Genomic DNA, 15,311 nt, shown 5'->3' with positions numbered 1-15,311 from the left:
ATTGTGTAACTGATTAGAAGTACTTGCCTAATCTTGTGCTAAATCAGGAGTGTCAAACTGGCGGCCCACGTACCGGATCCATCACATACAGGCCATGCCCACCCCAGCTCTGCGAAGGGAAAAAACATCACGAAACATCACGTGACAACAATGTGACACCGTGAGTTTGACACCCATGTGCAGATCAAGGGTCTTCAAACTTGGCAAGTTTAAGACTTGTGGACTTCAACTCCTAGAATTCCTGAGCTAACAGGGTTGGAGGAAGAATTCTGGGAGTTGAAGCCCACAAGTCTTAAAGCTGTCAAGTTTGAAGACCCCTGTGCTAAATAAAGGATGAGAATGAGAGTTTACTTCAAGACTTCACAGAAATTCAGAACAGGACAAGGCCATTTAGGCTTCTGAACTTTGTTCCAGGCAACAACCCAATAATCCTCTATTTGAACATCACCAGTGATGGGAATATCCCATCTCTCACAGTAATTGTTCAAACCGATCTTGCTATTGAGAAGGGTTTCCCCTGCTAATATTCAACTAGAATTTTTCTTCTATAACTTAAATCAGGAGTCCCCAACCTGTGGGCCATGGGCCACCAACCTGGGAAAGTTGAGGAACTCTGACTTAAATCAATTATTCTATGTCTGAAATGATAGAAAGCAGAAGCTAGCAATTTTTCGTGTGATATCCTTTCATACTCTCAAACACCACCAACCAGTTTGAATAATATCACGTCTCTTTCACAAGACTAATCTTTTCCAGCCCCTCCACAGGACTTTAATTTTCGTTTCCTGCCCTCCTTACTGCCTGTGTCTGAATATATTCCAAGAGATCAACAGGTTAGCAACAGAAAATGTTACCTTACTGTGGGCCACCTTGTATTCCAACTACCCTGGTTAGTCTTTTGTAAGGCCCTCTAAACCTGGCTCTCTTTCATGGATTACTGCCTTGCTATGGCGAAGGGGCTTGCGTAGCTCAATGAAGCCATGAGCTATGCTGTGCAGGGCCACTCAAGACGGACAGGTCATAGCAGAGAGCTCTGACAAAACATGATCCACTGGAGAAGGAAATGGCAATGGGACGACGGAGAATGAGGTGGCTGGATGGAGTCACTGAAGCAATAGAAATGAGCTTAAATGGACTCCGGGGGATGGTAGAGGACAGGAAGGCCTGGAGGAATGTTGTCCATGAGGTCGCGATGGGTTGGACATGGGTCGGACATGACTTCACAACTAATAACAACAACAAACCTGGCTATAAACCTACATCTGGGGTGCTAAATGTGTTAAGGGCCCTGTTTCCTGGCTATATTGTTAATTGGCCAAGTATTTTGGCTACTACCTATATTTGATTTGGATCGTTCTGTTGTTTTTATTGTTTTAAAATGTTTTATGTTTTATTTCCAATATATTATTTTTTAATTGTAAGTCACCCAGAGTCATTGACTGAGATGGGTGGCTATAGAAATTGAATATTCCCGTTCTGTTCACACTGACACAATTTCTCCTCAGACTTATTGAAGATCCATGGAATTGAAATAAGTTTCTGTACAAATATGGGTTTCTTCCTATTAAACTTTAACTTTTATGGAAGGGTGAAAATCTGTGGCCCTCCAGATATGGCTAAACTACAACCTCCAGCGTTGTTCACTCTTGGACATACTGGATGGGGTTACCAAGAAATGTAATTCAAGTATGACCTGTCAGGACACCAGCTGACCTTGCAGAAACTGGTAAACAATCGATTACACTAATATTAAACAATTAACATTATTATGCAAAATCTTCCAAATGACTATAAATGTTGCCCCCAATTTTGTTACTTTTCAACAAATTGATTTGATTTAAATTAGTATACATCATATCATGCTGAGCAATTCCAGCTGGTCCATGTTATATAATTTTTAAAAATACAGTAATACATATATAGCAATAAAATATTAGCATTTTTAAAAGACACAAACTAAAGTCCATGAATAATGGAGCAAGGCTATTATGTCATGTGTTCTGTCAAGGGGAACATTTTTGGGGCATTTTAAACAAGATCCAGTTTTACAAAATTATTTGCCCATTTCCCAGGCAATTAAAATATCCCTTAATGAGCCCAAACTGACTTAATGCCTTAATGCCTTGCTAAAAGAATGCAAATGACCAGCTGTCTGCAAGGAGTATAAATCCTTCCATTCCCCACCATCCAGTCAGAGCTGAAGAAGCTTCTTGGATGCGAAATGAAATGTCTTCAAAGAAAAACCAGAAAGTCCCGTTGCCTCTTGAAAAAGCACCTTTGGGACAACATACGGCTACATATAAAAATGGCCCTCACTATTCCGTGGAAGTGAGAGTAAACATGAATTAAGGCTAGCCATGGTTCCTTTTATTTTATCTCAAGTCTTTAATATCCTTGACTTTACTTCACTTACACCTTTTCATGCACTCTGTATAACACTGTTTAACATGGCAGAGAAGACAGGAATGTATTTAGGCACACATGCATGTGTGTCTGTTTGCTAGTAGGTGAAAAGGAATGCTTACTGTCTATTTACTTTGAGGAAATGACGAAGGTTGAATGTGATTGTTCCATCAGGTAATGGCCCTTCTACAGGATTCCAACGGTCGCCAGGAAAGGTGACACCAGGTAAATGTTTAGCCAGCTTTGGCAAATACCAATGGTAAGTCATCATCTAGCACATGGAAGAAATTGTATTTATTTAAAATATTTACATACCACTCTGGCTACCATTCCTCAGCCAGCACACATACACATTCCTTCTCTTGCTCTCTTTACACACACCGTTCTTTAAAGTGGGACATCTATGAACAACATCTCATAGAATATCATGACCCAATGTTTCTCTTTTGATATTTCCTGCCTGCTTTGGAGAAGAAGTGAACCATATTTAAAGGCAAGGTGATTCCTGATTTGTACCACCGCAACATTCAAAGAAGATTGACAGCTGTTGAACTTGCTTTCTGTTTTTGCCAGCTCCCTCCTCCTTCAGAAGCAAGAAACTAGCCCAGAGGTTAATTTCAGTTATTCCGTAATATAGGACCCAGTTAGTTGCACAATAATGATCTTGTAACAAGAAGCACATTCCTAAATCAGGAAAACGCAATTCACCAATGACCCAGAACAGATGCAATATGGTAGAATAGAAATTGGCAATAGAGACAGTATTATCCTGTGCTAATTTCTATTCAGTTGTGATTAAAGGTACTAACACACAGTGAATTATCTTGTATTTAGTATCTCCATGTCAGAACCAAAATTCAAAATGGGGACTTCTGATTTGCAGCCATTCTATGATATTCTACTGACCTCTTGGTCAACTAAGGTGATATCAGGCCTTATACCCTCACAATGATGCATGTAGCGAAGAGAATTCCCAGGCAGGTCCCCTCTTAGCAAGATGATGGCATCTGGAGGCATGGAGGACAAAAGATTCATGGCAAATCGGTCAACTATTTTGTTGTTACTTTGGTCACAGACACTGGTTCAAAAGAGAAAACAAAAACAAAGAAAGATTTGTCAACCTATCAAGCAAACATTTTGTTTTCAGTCCAACCCCAGATAGTCACATCAACTACAGCAGGGATCCCCAACCTTTTTGACGCCGCGGCCCGGTACCGGCATCAACTGGGCGCCGCCATCTTTTTTTGACAAAAAAGTGCTTTGGTGACCTCACCGGAAGCACTTTTTCGTCAAAAGATGGCGCGCCACGCTTCTGGTGAGCTTTTTCGGGTAGAAATGGCTTTCTACCCGAAAAGCTCACGAAGCGCTAGACCGCCATCTTTTGACGAAAAAGTGCTTCCGTGAGCTTTCTACCCGGAAAAGCTCACTGGAAGCACTTTTTACCAAAAAAAGATGGCGGCGCCCAGCAACCAGCGGCCCGGTAAGACTTGTTCCGCGGACCGGTAACGGTCCGCGGACCGGCGGTTGGGGACCCCTGAACTACAGCATTTGAAAGAAAGGATACTATGCACAGGAGAACTTTGATGATAACAATGGGCCATCACACACCTCAAGTGTGCTGCAATGGATAAAGTGCTTAAACCTGAAGCACTGTGTACCCAAATTTCAATCCTGCTCTCAAGCAGAAAACAAAGCACCCCATTCTTGTATCATCTCTTTATTTCAAAACTAAATTCAAAAACCAACAATTCATTCTTTAAAGATTTTTTAAAAACGATGGTGATAGCCCAAGATCCCATTTGGAATTAGACCCAACTAACTTAGGAACAAAAAATGACCAAGATACAGAAGTTTCTCCTACTGGTTTGCTGATAAATTGCACATTTTTCTGCCTATAGTAGCCATTTTATGATTAGAAATCTTCCCTAGGGAAGGTAGCCCTTTTTATTCATGTCAAACAGCTTGCTCTTCCAAACATACTAAGCCCCTAGCATGAGAAAACACTACTAAGAAAGTAAGACTGACATGAGGTTTCATTAATCAGAGCTAATGTTAGGATGTGAACGCTTAAGATGCAAACTATCAGAAATTAAATAAGCAAACCTCTTGCTCCCATTGATGAGTCAGTTCATTAAAGGAAAGCTGTGTGTGAAATTTGAACCTTTCTTTCCCTAAGTGCAGAACAGAAAGACTAGCTGCTTTTTCTCAAGAAGCTGCATCTATTTATTCCTGGTGCTGAAACATTCTATTCCTTTCCTAACCTCAGTAACTTACCTTACACTGGTTGTCCTTACCATGGTCAAAAAATAATGAATAGAATAGAATAGAATAGAATAGAATAGAATAGAATAGAATAGAATAGAATAGAATAGAATAGAATAGAATAGAATAGAATAGAACAGAACAGAACAGCTTTATTGGCCAAGTGTGGACACACAAGGAATTTGTCTTTGGTGCATAAGCTCTCAGTGTTCATAAAAGATATAAAAGATGAATCATGATCATAGTCATCATAAATACATTCATCATGAATCATAAGATACAACACTTAGTGATAGTCATAGGATACTAACTAAGCAATCAAAATCATAATAGGAAACTAAATAAAACAGCCATAAGTAGAAAAGGAGATAGATAATAGGAAGAATGAGAAGAATAATAAGTTTACTAAATAGTTTGACAGTGTTGTGGGAATTAGTTGTTTAGCTGAGTGATGCGGGGAAAAACTGTCCTCGTGTCTAGTTGTTCTGGTGTGCAATGCTCTATAATGTCGTTTTCAGGGTAGAAGTTGAAACAATTTATGTCCAGGATGTGAGGGAATATGATAGAGAAGTGCAAGAATCAAATCCCCAGCTAGACACTTTTGGATAAATCTTTGCCTACCTCAGGAGATAACAGAAGACAGAACTTGTTCTATGTACATATGCCCTGAGTAACTTGGGGGAATGGAGAAGAAAAATATATGGACACTAGTGCTCAGTCCACTAAACATTATTAACTGCTGCCTCCCTGTTAATTACCTGTAATTGGAATAGATTTGAGCAGTAACAAGAACAGCTGCCAGAAGCCATTCCAAACTGTAAATCATTCTGCTGTTTCCAATAAATATCTCGCCAAGAAAAAAGAGTAAAGAGAAGCCAAAGCCAGCTAGAACGACAATCACTGCATTGCTTTGCATCCAGAATCGCTCGACCTGTTGAAGAAAATATTGTGGTTTTGTCCTGTTCTGGAAGAGTGATGGTTTATTGCACTTTCCCCAACATTTCTCATGCCTGTGAATGCAGCTTTTAAGAATACGGTGCCTCTGGGGCAATTTTTCCCAACCTTGGCCATAGCCAGGGATGTGGACTTCAACTGCCAAAATTCTTATTAATGGCTTCCCTGGCAGTAGAATTTTGGGAGTTGAAGTCCACAAACCCAGCAATGGACAAGATGGTAAATACTGTTCTAGGGGATTATGGATTTTGAAGATGATGTAGCTCATCTAAAAGGTGCTTTTATTTTATTAAATTTCTACACTGGCCATCTAACCTAAGTGATTCTGGGTGGTTTACAACATCACTTTCAAATTGGTTTCCAGCTTCCCCAGTGTTAAGAGGATCAAATAGCAGGAGCATTCTCTGCCAGAGACCTCAGTGAAGTGTTGTGATCCAAGAGAGACCATTTGAAGCCAAACAGGCAAATATCTGAGCCTGGAATAAAAGTACCTTTTCTTTGTGTGCTTCCCGCTTTTAAGCAACAATGTTTAGAGGCTGTTTACAATAGCATTGAATATGAATCTGCAAAATGAAAGCAAGTTTCTAAAATGCATGGTACCTCCTTCCAGAATCCCACTTTTGTTTTTAAATTTAAATGATCCCTTTTAATTAAGCAAACTCACCACCCCCTTAAACAGGGGCTTTGAAATATCCAAATTTGCCCTCCAAGCAAAGAAAAAAGAGTATGTCAATAACATTGATGTAAACAGCCAAATCAACTGTGACTTCTCTGTCTTCGGCCTAAAATGAAGGAAAAATATAATTTGAAAACTTTATAAAGACAGTTTACACAAGGAACAAGAAATTGCAAAATGAATAAAGCCTATTACTTACATTATTCTACATATAACACAAATTAAAAGCAGAGGGGAACAGCAGTGACGGTAACTGGAACAAGTCATGAAAAATAAATTCACACACAGCTGTTCTCCAACTTACTGCCCTCCAGGTATGTTTATACTACAGTTCTGCTACTCCCAACTATGGCAGAGGACACGATTTGGGCATGGTTGTTTTAAAGAAATAAATGAACAAGTTTTTTCAAAGTTAATTTTAAAAAAAAGATAATTGAATAATAGCAAATATACTGAATTTACCAAAACAAAAATTGAGTCTGAATTGAAGATGATCCCATACCCCAATTTAAGAGCAGATAAATCTACATCTGTCCATCTGCATGCCTGGGCAAACTCTTCCCCATTTTCTTAATCTAGGGTTACCAACTCTATATGAAACCAATCCTGAAGACTTTGCCTTCTACAATAAATTTATGTGACACACTTGCGTGCATACAAAAATGTGTGTGTATGCACAAACATATATAAACACTGCCACCAACAGTTATAATCTTAAAAAAGGCAAAGCTGGACACATACTTGTCAGGGAGAAACTTAGTTCAGTCTAACTTTCTGGATGTCCAAATAAATCACCAAGTTGGAAATACTTAAGCCTGAAATAAATCCCAGTACCTCACTGCGCAGCATACACATGCCACAATCGCAAAGACCTGAACAACGAGGGAAAGCTCCATCTTCATGTGGGTCACCTGAAAACTGCAAGGAAGCCAGAGAACAAGATTATTCGGCAACTGTAATGACAGTAAAAGTTCATGGGAAGATGAAGGGGGCACACACTATAAAATCATCTGTTGCATAAGAGCTAAAAGGCAGATGTCAGAGCATCTGGCAAATAACAATAGCACTTATATGCCACTTCATAGTGCTTTACAGCCCTCTCAAGCCATTTACAGATTCAGCATATTGGCCCCAACAATCTGGGTCCTCATTTAACTGACCTCAGAAGGATGGAAGGCTGAGTCAACCTTGAGCCAGTCAGGATCAAACTGCTGGCAGTTGGCAGAATTAGCCTGCAATACGGCATTCTAACCATTGTGCCACGGCTCTTTGGATGCTTTCACGATGCAGAGTAAAAACACTGGATCAGACAGGGATTAGGAGCTTGGAAGGGAAGTGCTAAGCTCTTGTCCTAAGATCCAGTCTAACAGCACACCCAAACACGGCCTGGGGTCATATCTGTTCTCCCTTTTTTCAATATTTGCTTGAATCTGAAATGGCTGGGGTCCACTAGCTATCACAATCAAATAACTCACAATGTCACAGGAGAATAGTTATTTCCATCCATGTCACTTTCACAAGTTCACCCCTAAATTCATTCCATCTTGTTATTGCAAGCCATCCTTTTTAAATCCACACTTGCACTTGCATTTAGAGATTGTTTTTAATGGAAAGTAAGATACAATAGTTATTTGTAAATATATACATTTAAAAATGTGTCTTGTTCTTTCTGCTACGATCTTGAAACATTTGGGATGTCGTAAAGGAATATAGGTTGAAGATCACAAGACAGTACTTTCCCCAAATCTTTTAAATCTTCCATTGCCTAAAGCAGGGGTCCCCAACCGCCGGTCCGCGGACCGACACCGTCCGTGGAACAACTCTTACCGGGTCCGCTGGTTGCTGGCGCCGCCATCTTTTTGGTAAAGTGCTTCCGGTGAGCTTTTCCGGTAGAAAGCTCACCGGAAGCACTTTTCATCAAAAAGATGGCGGCGTAGCGCTCCGTGAGCTTTTCCGGGTGAAAGCCATTTCTACCCGAAAAGCTCACGGAGCGCTATGCGCCGCCATCTTTTGACGAAAAGTGCTTCCGTGAGGTCACCGAAGCACTTTTTCGTCAAAAAGATGGCGGCCCAGTTGATGCCGGTACCGGCCGCGCGCCCAGCTGATGCCGGCACCGGGTCGCGGCGCCAAAAAGGTTGGGGATCCCTGGCCTAAAGGACAAATTAAAACTACAGTCTTGCAGCCACTTACTGCAAATAAGCTCCACTGAACGCAACAGGAAATGTTTGTGTCAGATACGCTTATAATTACACTATAATCCATACAATTTGCATTCACTTACAGCAATACATCAGTCGTACTGGATCCATTTTCCAATTTTGCCTGCACAGAAAAGAAGAAAATCAGCATTATTTATAAGTGTATAAGTCTAGCTACACCGTCCATTTTGGTTAATCCAACCGGCACCCAGGATCTGGAATATCCATGCAGTTCATCAGGAACAAGCAATTCTGAGCTATGACAAAGGGGGTTCAGTCACTATCTGGCCTGCAACCACACTATGCAGTGTTAACTTAAACAATGCATTATTCAAACCAACAACAATGGCTCTGCAGGAAAATATTGCAGTTAAGGATTCCTGCTCAGAGCTCCAGCCATTCAATTGCAGCCTTTTCCCTTTATATACAGTATATAACCCCTATATCTTCAGACAATCAAGATTGAACATGCTCAGTTCTGACTTGACAGTTTCAGGATTTTTTCATTTCCTTTTACTTCCTACCCACCCAACACATACCTATTTATAGTCCTGAAGACCTGACATCACATGTGCCAATCATTATGGGACAGCTACATGATGACAAATGGTTGAAAATGGGTTCTAGATTCCCAGTTAATAGTTGCTTCATTACTTCGGTTTCATTAATGCCAATAAAGTATTATTCATAAAGGGTTGCAGACAACTGATGAACCATGTGCAACCACGATAACGTTGTACAAGATTGCAACTTCTACCAGTAAAACCAAGGGGACAGAAAAATTGATGGAATAATTTCCTGTTTATAAGCACCATCCCAGTTCAAACAGAAATTATCTGAAATATGTTCTGGCTGTCATGCGAATAAACCCTGCCAGCTGCAGATGGCCAAAGGCTGTCATTTTTACTCACCGAAAAGTCCTAAGTCAGAAAAACTGAGAATCCACTGAATATTCATGCCCAGATAGACCCGAAGCTGGCTTGACTGCTGCAATCAGACTGGCCTTCACACACAAAACACCCCTTTTGGGAAATGCTAATACCAAACATAATCCTGTCCGACGCCTGAGTTCCTCTGATCACTTCAAGACAAGCTACACATCAATTATGTACTGTAGTAAGTTTAAAATATCGCCACCAACTTCAAAACATAAAAGCAGTTAAGATGCACCTACCTAATATGAATTATACAGTTAGTATAAGCGCAGTTTAATCAGGGGTGGGCTACTGTGGGTTTGCAGGGGTTCGGAAGAGCCCTTAGCTAAGATTGTGTGCACTTTGGAGAACCCCCAAATCCCACTCCTGACTGGCCCCGGCCCTCCCTGGAGTCCCCATGTGGCCCAAATGCAGGGCGTGCATGGAGGCTCGGGGAGGGTGAAAAACGGGCCTCCCAGAAGTTCAGGAAGGCCATAAATGGGCCCGGTTCTGGCTTCCAGAGAGCCTCCAGAGCCCAGTGAGGCTGTTTTCGCCCCCTCCCGGAGGCTCAAGGAAAGCCTCTGGAGCCCGGGGAGGGCAAAAATGCCCACCCCCCCACCCTGTGGTGCAGGAGGCTGACTAGGCCATGTCCACCATGGCCACGCCCACCCAGCAACCGGGCAGAGAACCCTTTGCTAAAATTTTTGAAGCTCACCCCTGAGTTCAATAAACCACTGGAGTTTATGGGAAGTTCAGGTCCACCAACAGGAAGTGTAGTGGGTGATCAGTTGCTGTCAGGATTCCGGTGATTGCCCTAATTAAATCATGAGCCTCGAGCCAAGCTTCAAAAGAAACCAAAAGATTTATTAGGAGCAACATGTAAAGCATTGCTATGCCTGTTTACAGTTGCTTGCTGCCTTGTCTAGGCTCAGCCCACCTAAGAAGGTTGGCAATGGGATACGAACTGGAATTCTAGGGTAGGAGGAAAGATATGATACAGATCTATACAGCCTTCACGTTCCTCTGCCAAAGGAGAGCTCCAGGCTGCCACTGGGTTGCATTAACCTTCATGTTAAATGAAAATGCCATGACTTGAAACAGCTGGAGGGGGATTTAAATGATTTCTCCAGTCACCAAGTGATTACAGCTATCCCAAGGAACAGGTGTGAGGACTATTAAACCGCAAGTGGCAAATAACAAAAATGGCAATAATTTGAAATCCCTTCTGCCTTTTCAGAGCCTGACCTGTGAGTTGAAAAGACGCAATATCACGCAGGTTTAGTATTTAAGAGGAACTTTGTTCTTAAAAAAGGAGAACTCAAATTTACCAGGCTGAATGTGCCATACTCTTCCCGGAGAAGATGGGTCATAAATCCTTTAAAACTTGTCTGGTCTCCCCAGGTCCAGCGGGCTTTATTAAGGTAGGCAGAGATAGGCAAGTAGAGATAAGGCAGACAACCAGCCAAGAAGCAGAAACTTAACTTCAGCGCATTGCTCAGGGTCAGCTCCTACGCACACAAGAAACCATTTTACAACATTACATGAGTCCTCTGTTGCATTAAATTGCTGCAACTTCAAAGGGGCCGGCAAGCGGACAGAGAAGAGAGAAATCTTGTCTTAAGCTAAGCTTCAGTTGGCCCCGATCTTCAGGCAAGTTTTTAAAAGATGGCTCCCCCCTCCCCACCCCCAGATATTGGGCCAAGATAATAGATGATCCCACCTTCTGGGAGAAGGACTTAAGATTGACTTTTGCCTTTTTAGTATCATTCCTTAATTTGCCATATTGTTTTGAAATATATCACCCGGAATTGCAAATATGTTGAGTTGGATGCCTAGAGCGCATAAATCTTCTAAATTAGGCAGCAAACAAGTAATATAGAGCTGATATCTTCATTTGCACAGGGAGTCTCAAAACATGATGTTAATAATGGCATTCTCCGTAGATTACTCGTGGAAGATGACATCACCCTGATCCTTTCTGCATGGCAGGAGGCAATTCCAGGCTGAAATAAATAGTATCTGAGGCTCCCAAGGATCACATCACTGGCACCTTTGGCCACTGAAATTAAGCCATGACAGGACCAGATAGCAGAAATGCTGCAAAGGGAGATTAAACCACTTTGCAATGATTAAAAAGTGGGTGATTTTTGATCAATGCTCTCCCCCCCCCAATAATTAAATTAAAACCTAATGTCTTAAAAGTTTAGTGCTGATCTTCTAAAGGCCATTACCAATTGGTACATCCATATGTAGAGGGGCTGAAGCTTTCTCAGCAGCATCTGTAGATGGGGAACGAAATCTGCAAGGGGGTTAGGAATGGCATTGTGATGGACGTCTATGGAGATTCTCAGTGATTCAGATCACGGTTGCCAGCAATTTCACTAGTTCCAAAAAGGTTCCACACCCATCTGCACTGTTCAGGTGGCCCTGAGATAAACCCCCCAAGCAGCCTCAATGACTCTCTGAGAGTGCTAACAACCAGATGACTGCAAGGAATATAAATCCTTCCACCTTCCACCATTCAGTTAGAACCGAAGAAGCTTCTTGGATGAGAAGCGAAACATCTCAAGAGGGGAAAAAAAGTCCGGTTGCCTTTTGAAAAAGCATCTTTGGGACATTGTGATGGAAGTTTCACTCCTTTTGTATGTGCAGTGATGTCACATGCACATACAAAAGGGTAAGGATTACAATCACAATACTCTCCATCTTGCTGATTTTTGACATCCTTGCCTTTATGGAAGCCCATGGGCCTACGCTTAGGGGTACCAAAAAGAGACAACTAACCTTGTGAGAACCATGGATTACACAGGGACATAATCTGAGTTAGCCAACTTAAAATATTAAATATTATAAGCTCAGGGTAGAATTTATAGTGATATTACCGTAACGGTCTCACATAACCTTTTCTGAGAGATTCATACTTTTAAAAAAATTCTTGAGAGGTAGAAAAGAGTAAAGCCATCTTTTTTTTTCTGTTAAAATGAGTGGCAAGTCATCATGACCACATGACTTCTCTCATGGAAGAGCACATGAACCAACCAAGGATACTGAAGGGGAGTAACCATTAAATGTGATCTACAAAAAGCATTACCTGCAGAGTACATCTCCATTTAGGAGTGCTTTTAAAAAGGGAACCCAGTGGCCCTTGTTTCAACTCAAACAAAAAGACCAGCTTTGGAATCTCTAAATATACAACAAGAGGACGGAGACATTATGAGCCTTGGTGACGCAGTGGTTAGAGTGTAGTACTGCAGGCTACTTCTGCTGACTGTCGGCTGCCTGCAATTTGGCAGTTCAAATCCCAGCAGGCTCAAGGTTGACTCAGTCTTCCATCCTTCCGAGGTGGATAAAATGAGGACCCAAAATTGTTGGGGGCAATATGCTGACTCTGTAAGCCGCTTAGAGGGGTCTGTAAAACACTATGAAGCGGTATGTAATTGCTAAGTGGTATCTAAGTGCTATTGCTATCTCAATAAACTTTTTAGGAAAAAGACAGGTGATCTTGGCTTTCAGTTCTGCTTTTGCAGACTTGTTGAGAGCCTTCTTCATTTTCCGTTCCTGATTTGTAAAACAGAATTTGTCCCAAAGGTGCTTTTCAAAAGGCAACTGGACCAACTTGCTTGGTTTTTTCCCTTGAAATATTACCCTTTTCATCCAAGAAGTTTCTTCAGTGCTAGGGACAACCATGACCTGGATGATTGAGAATCTCCATAGGCAAAACAGAAGCTGATTCTCAAACTAAGGCTGAGCATAAAGATGCTTCCAAATTGCTACAGTGGCAGCTAAGAACTATAACACCAAGTAGTGTAGTGAAATATATTGCACATATTGCACATTGTTCAAAAATATAACAATTCTACCATTAATAATATAATACCCCAAAGTATTTGGAAGTGTCAATGTGCTCCAAACATCATCTTTAGCGACCAACAGATTTTCTTGTTTCATCTCATTTTTTTTATATCAACATATAAACATTAAAAGAACCAGAAACGGACATGCTATAAAGGCATCTTTATTTCAGTAATGTCTTTGAGTTCTAGGGGGCCATGGAAACATCTTTAGGAAATAAAAATAATGGGCAGCTGTAGAACTACACTTTGTTTGGAAATCTGCTATCAAATAAGAAAAAGGAGAAACAAGGCACATCCAGGCAGGCAGCAAAAACAGAGAGAGTAGCAAGTAATTGACAGCTATTCTGTGAATGAGCAACCTCCAAACTTTCTCTCCAATCTTTCTCACATACAGATAGTTCTCAGTTAAAGACTGCCCGGTTTAGCAACCCTTTGACGTTACAATGGTGCTGAAAATGTGTCCTTATGACTGGTCCTGCATTTATGACTGTCGCAGTCTCATAAATGAGATTTGGGCACTTCACAGGCGCTTATGACCATCACATGATCACCATAAGAGTGCTTCACAACCAACTTCCAACAAGCAGAATCAATGAAGAAGTTTTATGCAAATTTATGCAGTTTTATGCAAATTTATAAATTTGCATAAAGGATGTTTTGCCTAACAACCGCATCACGTAGTGATGGGGTTACCAGTCTCAGTTTTGGTTATTGGCGAAGATGACTTACTTGTATTCTTAAAATTCCAACGCTGCCTTTTAACTCAAAAAGAGTTATGTTGCAGTTATTTTTCTCATCTCCACATGTAAAACAGACAGATGCAGACTTTTTATTAATTCTGTATCTTTCCCTATTTATTATTATTGCTGTTTGTTGTCATTTGGAACTGCCCATTGTTCTTAGAGTTGGCCAGATTGCGGGAAGGAACTGTCCAAGCATGTTTCTAGACTTCCAGATACTCACACGCTCCCTAAACAAGCGAGAAGAAACCCACAAAACAATGCAAAGCACGTAGATCACAATGGTATGTTGGTTGCACATGCTAAGTCCACAAGAGAAGGCACCCACTTTACAGATCTGCAAAAAAAGAAAGGAAAACATAAATTCTAACCATGGATTTAAATTGGTTTTTCAAATTGTTTTTCTTCTTGCAGTAATTCTGGGGCATGGAGCAGTTTGTTCTCGCTGCAGCATCTGCAGGGGTGTTCAAGGCTGAGATACACATCCCAAAGGGTGGAGCTTGCAGCATGATGGCCCAATACTGTGTTTGTCCCTTGGACAAAAGGCAGCCAGAGCTGTGGAGGATGACCACATCTATTCACATGGCTCCCTATTTACAATTCTGGAAGCCAAAAAGTGACCTTGGCTGGTCTCATAAAAAGGTACACAGATTAGTACTTCACTGGGATTATGAGAAAATCCAAGGGTTGTACAATAGTAGACAACTAGAAGTTATCTTAGGTGGCCAGAGATTGCACACCGTATTTGGGAAGGAGAACTGAGGGCTTTGTAGTAGGTGTGATCTTATTGCTTTCTTAGATTGGAAGGGAAGAGTGCAAAACTACACCACAAATTTGGGACAATCATGGCTGAATGGCTCCAAGGTTGAAAAAAAACAGCTTGTTCTGGAGCCATGTACTGTCATGTGTTGCCTATCCTGTCCTAGGTGAACATTCTTCCCCCATCCCACAAACTGGGCTCCCATCTGCATATCGGGGAGGGGGGAAGGGGGAAGATTATATTAAGAAAGACTTCAGGAAGCTACAGCTCTAGCAAAGAGAAAGTTCCTGATTACACCCAAGCTCAACTTGAAAAATTACTTTGACTCACACCAGTGGCAGGACGATACACTCACCTTTCTTATGAAGAGGCCCACATACCTCCATTTAAAAAGACCAGTGAAGGGGAAGGTCTTTAGGCCAAGATCTTGCTACTGCCAATGAAAGCTACAACTTGTCCACTTCCCAACCAGCATCTGGCAAGTTACAACCCCAATATATTCCGAGAGTCCAAGCATGAGGAACAATTGGCTTAAGCCACCCTATGCAGT

At 41.3% G+C, this 15,311-nt stretch overlaps 1 protein-coding gene across 5 annotated transcripts in view; it reads right to left on the bottom strand.

Annotated features, from left to right (window-relative positions):
• TMEM260 (transmembrane protein 260) overlaps positions 1-15,311 on the bottom strand; it is a 58,638-nt gene that overhangs the window by 17,727 nt on the left and 25,600 nt on the right. For all 5 annotated transcript variants that reach the window (XM_026670208.2, XM_087952363.1, XM_087952362.1 and 2 more), the window contains 8 exons: positions 14,225-14,338; positions 10,736-10,915; positions 8,577-8,617; positions 7,130-7,213; positions 6,284-6,401; positions 5,424-5,596; positions 3,310-3,481; positions 2,526-2,674 (listed from right to left, as the gene is read on the bottom strand). In XM_026670208.2, coding sequence (XP_026525993.2) covers positions 2,526-2,674; positions 3,310-3,481; positions 5,424-5,596; positions 6,284-6,401; positions 7,130-7,213; positions 8,577-8,617; positions 10,736-10,915; positions 14,225-14,338 — 1,031 coding nt within the window. The remainder of the gene's footprint in view (positions 1-2,525; positions 2,675-3,309; positions 3,482-5,423; positions 5,597-6,283; positions 6,402-7,129; positions 7,214-8,576; positions 8,618-10,735; positions 10,916-14,224; positions 14,339-15,311) is intronic.

The sequence above is a fragment of the Notechis scutatus genome, chromosome 1 (assembly GCF_049901735.1).
Source record: "Notechis scutatus isolate UNSWTSFEM ecotype Mainland chromosome 1, rNotScu1.2, whole genome shotgun sequence".
In the NCBI taxonomy this organism is placed as follows: Eukaryota; Metazoa; Chordata; class Lepidosauria; order Squamata; family Elapidae; genus Notechis; species Notechis scutatus.
This window is presented reverse-complemented; position numbering and strand designations above follow the sequence as displayed.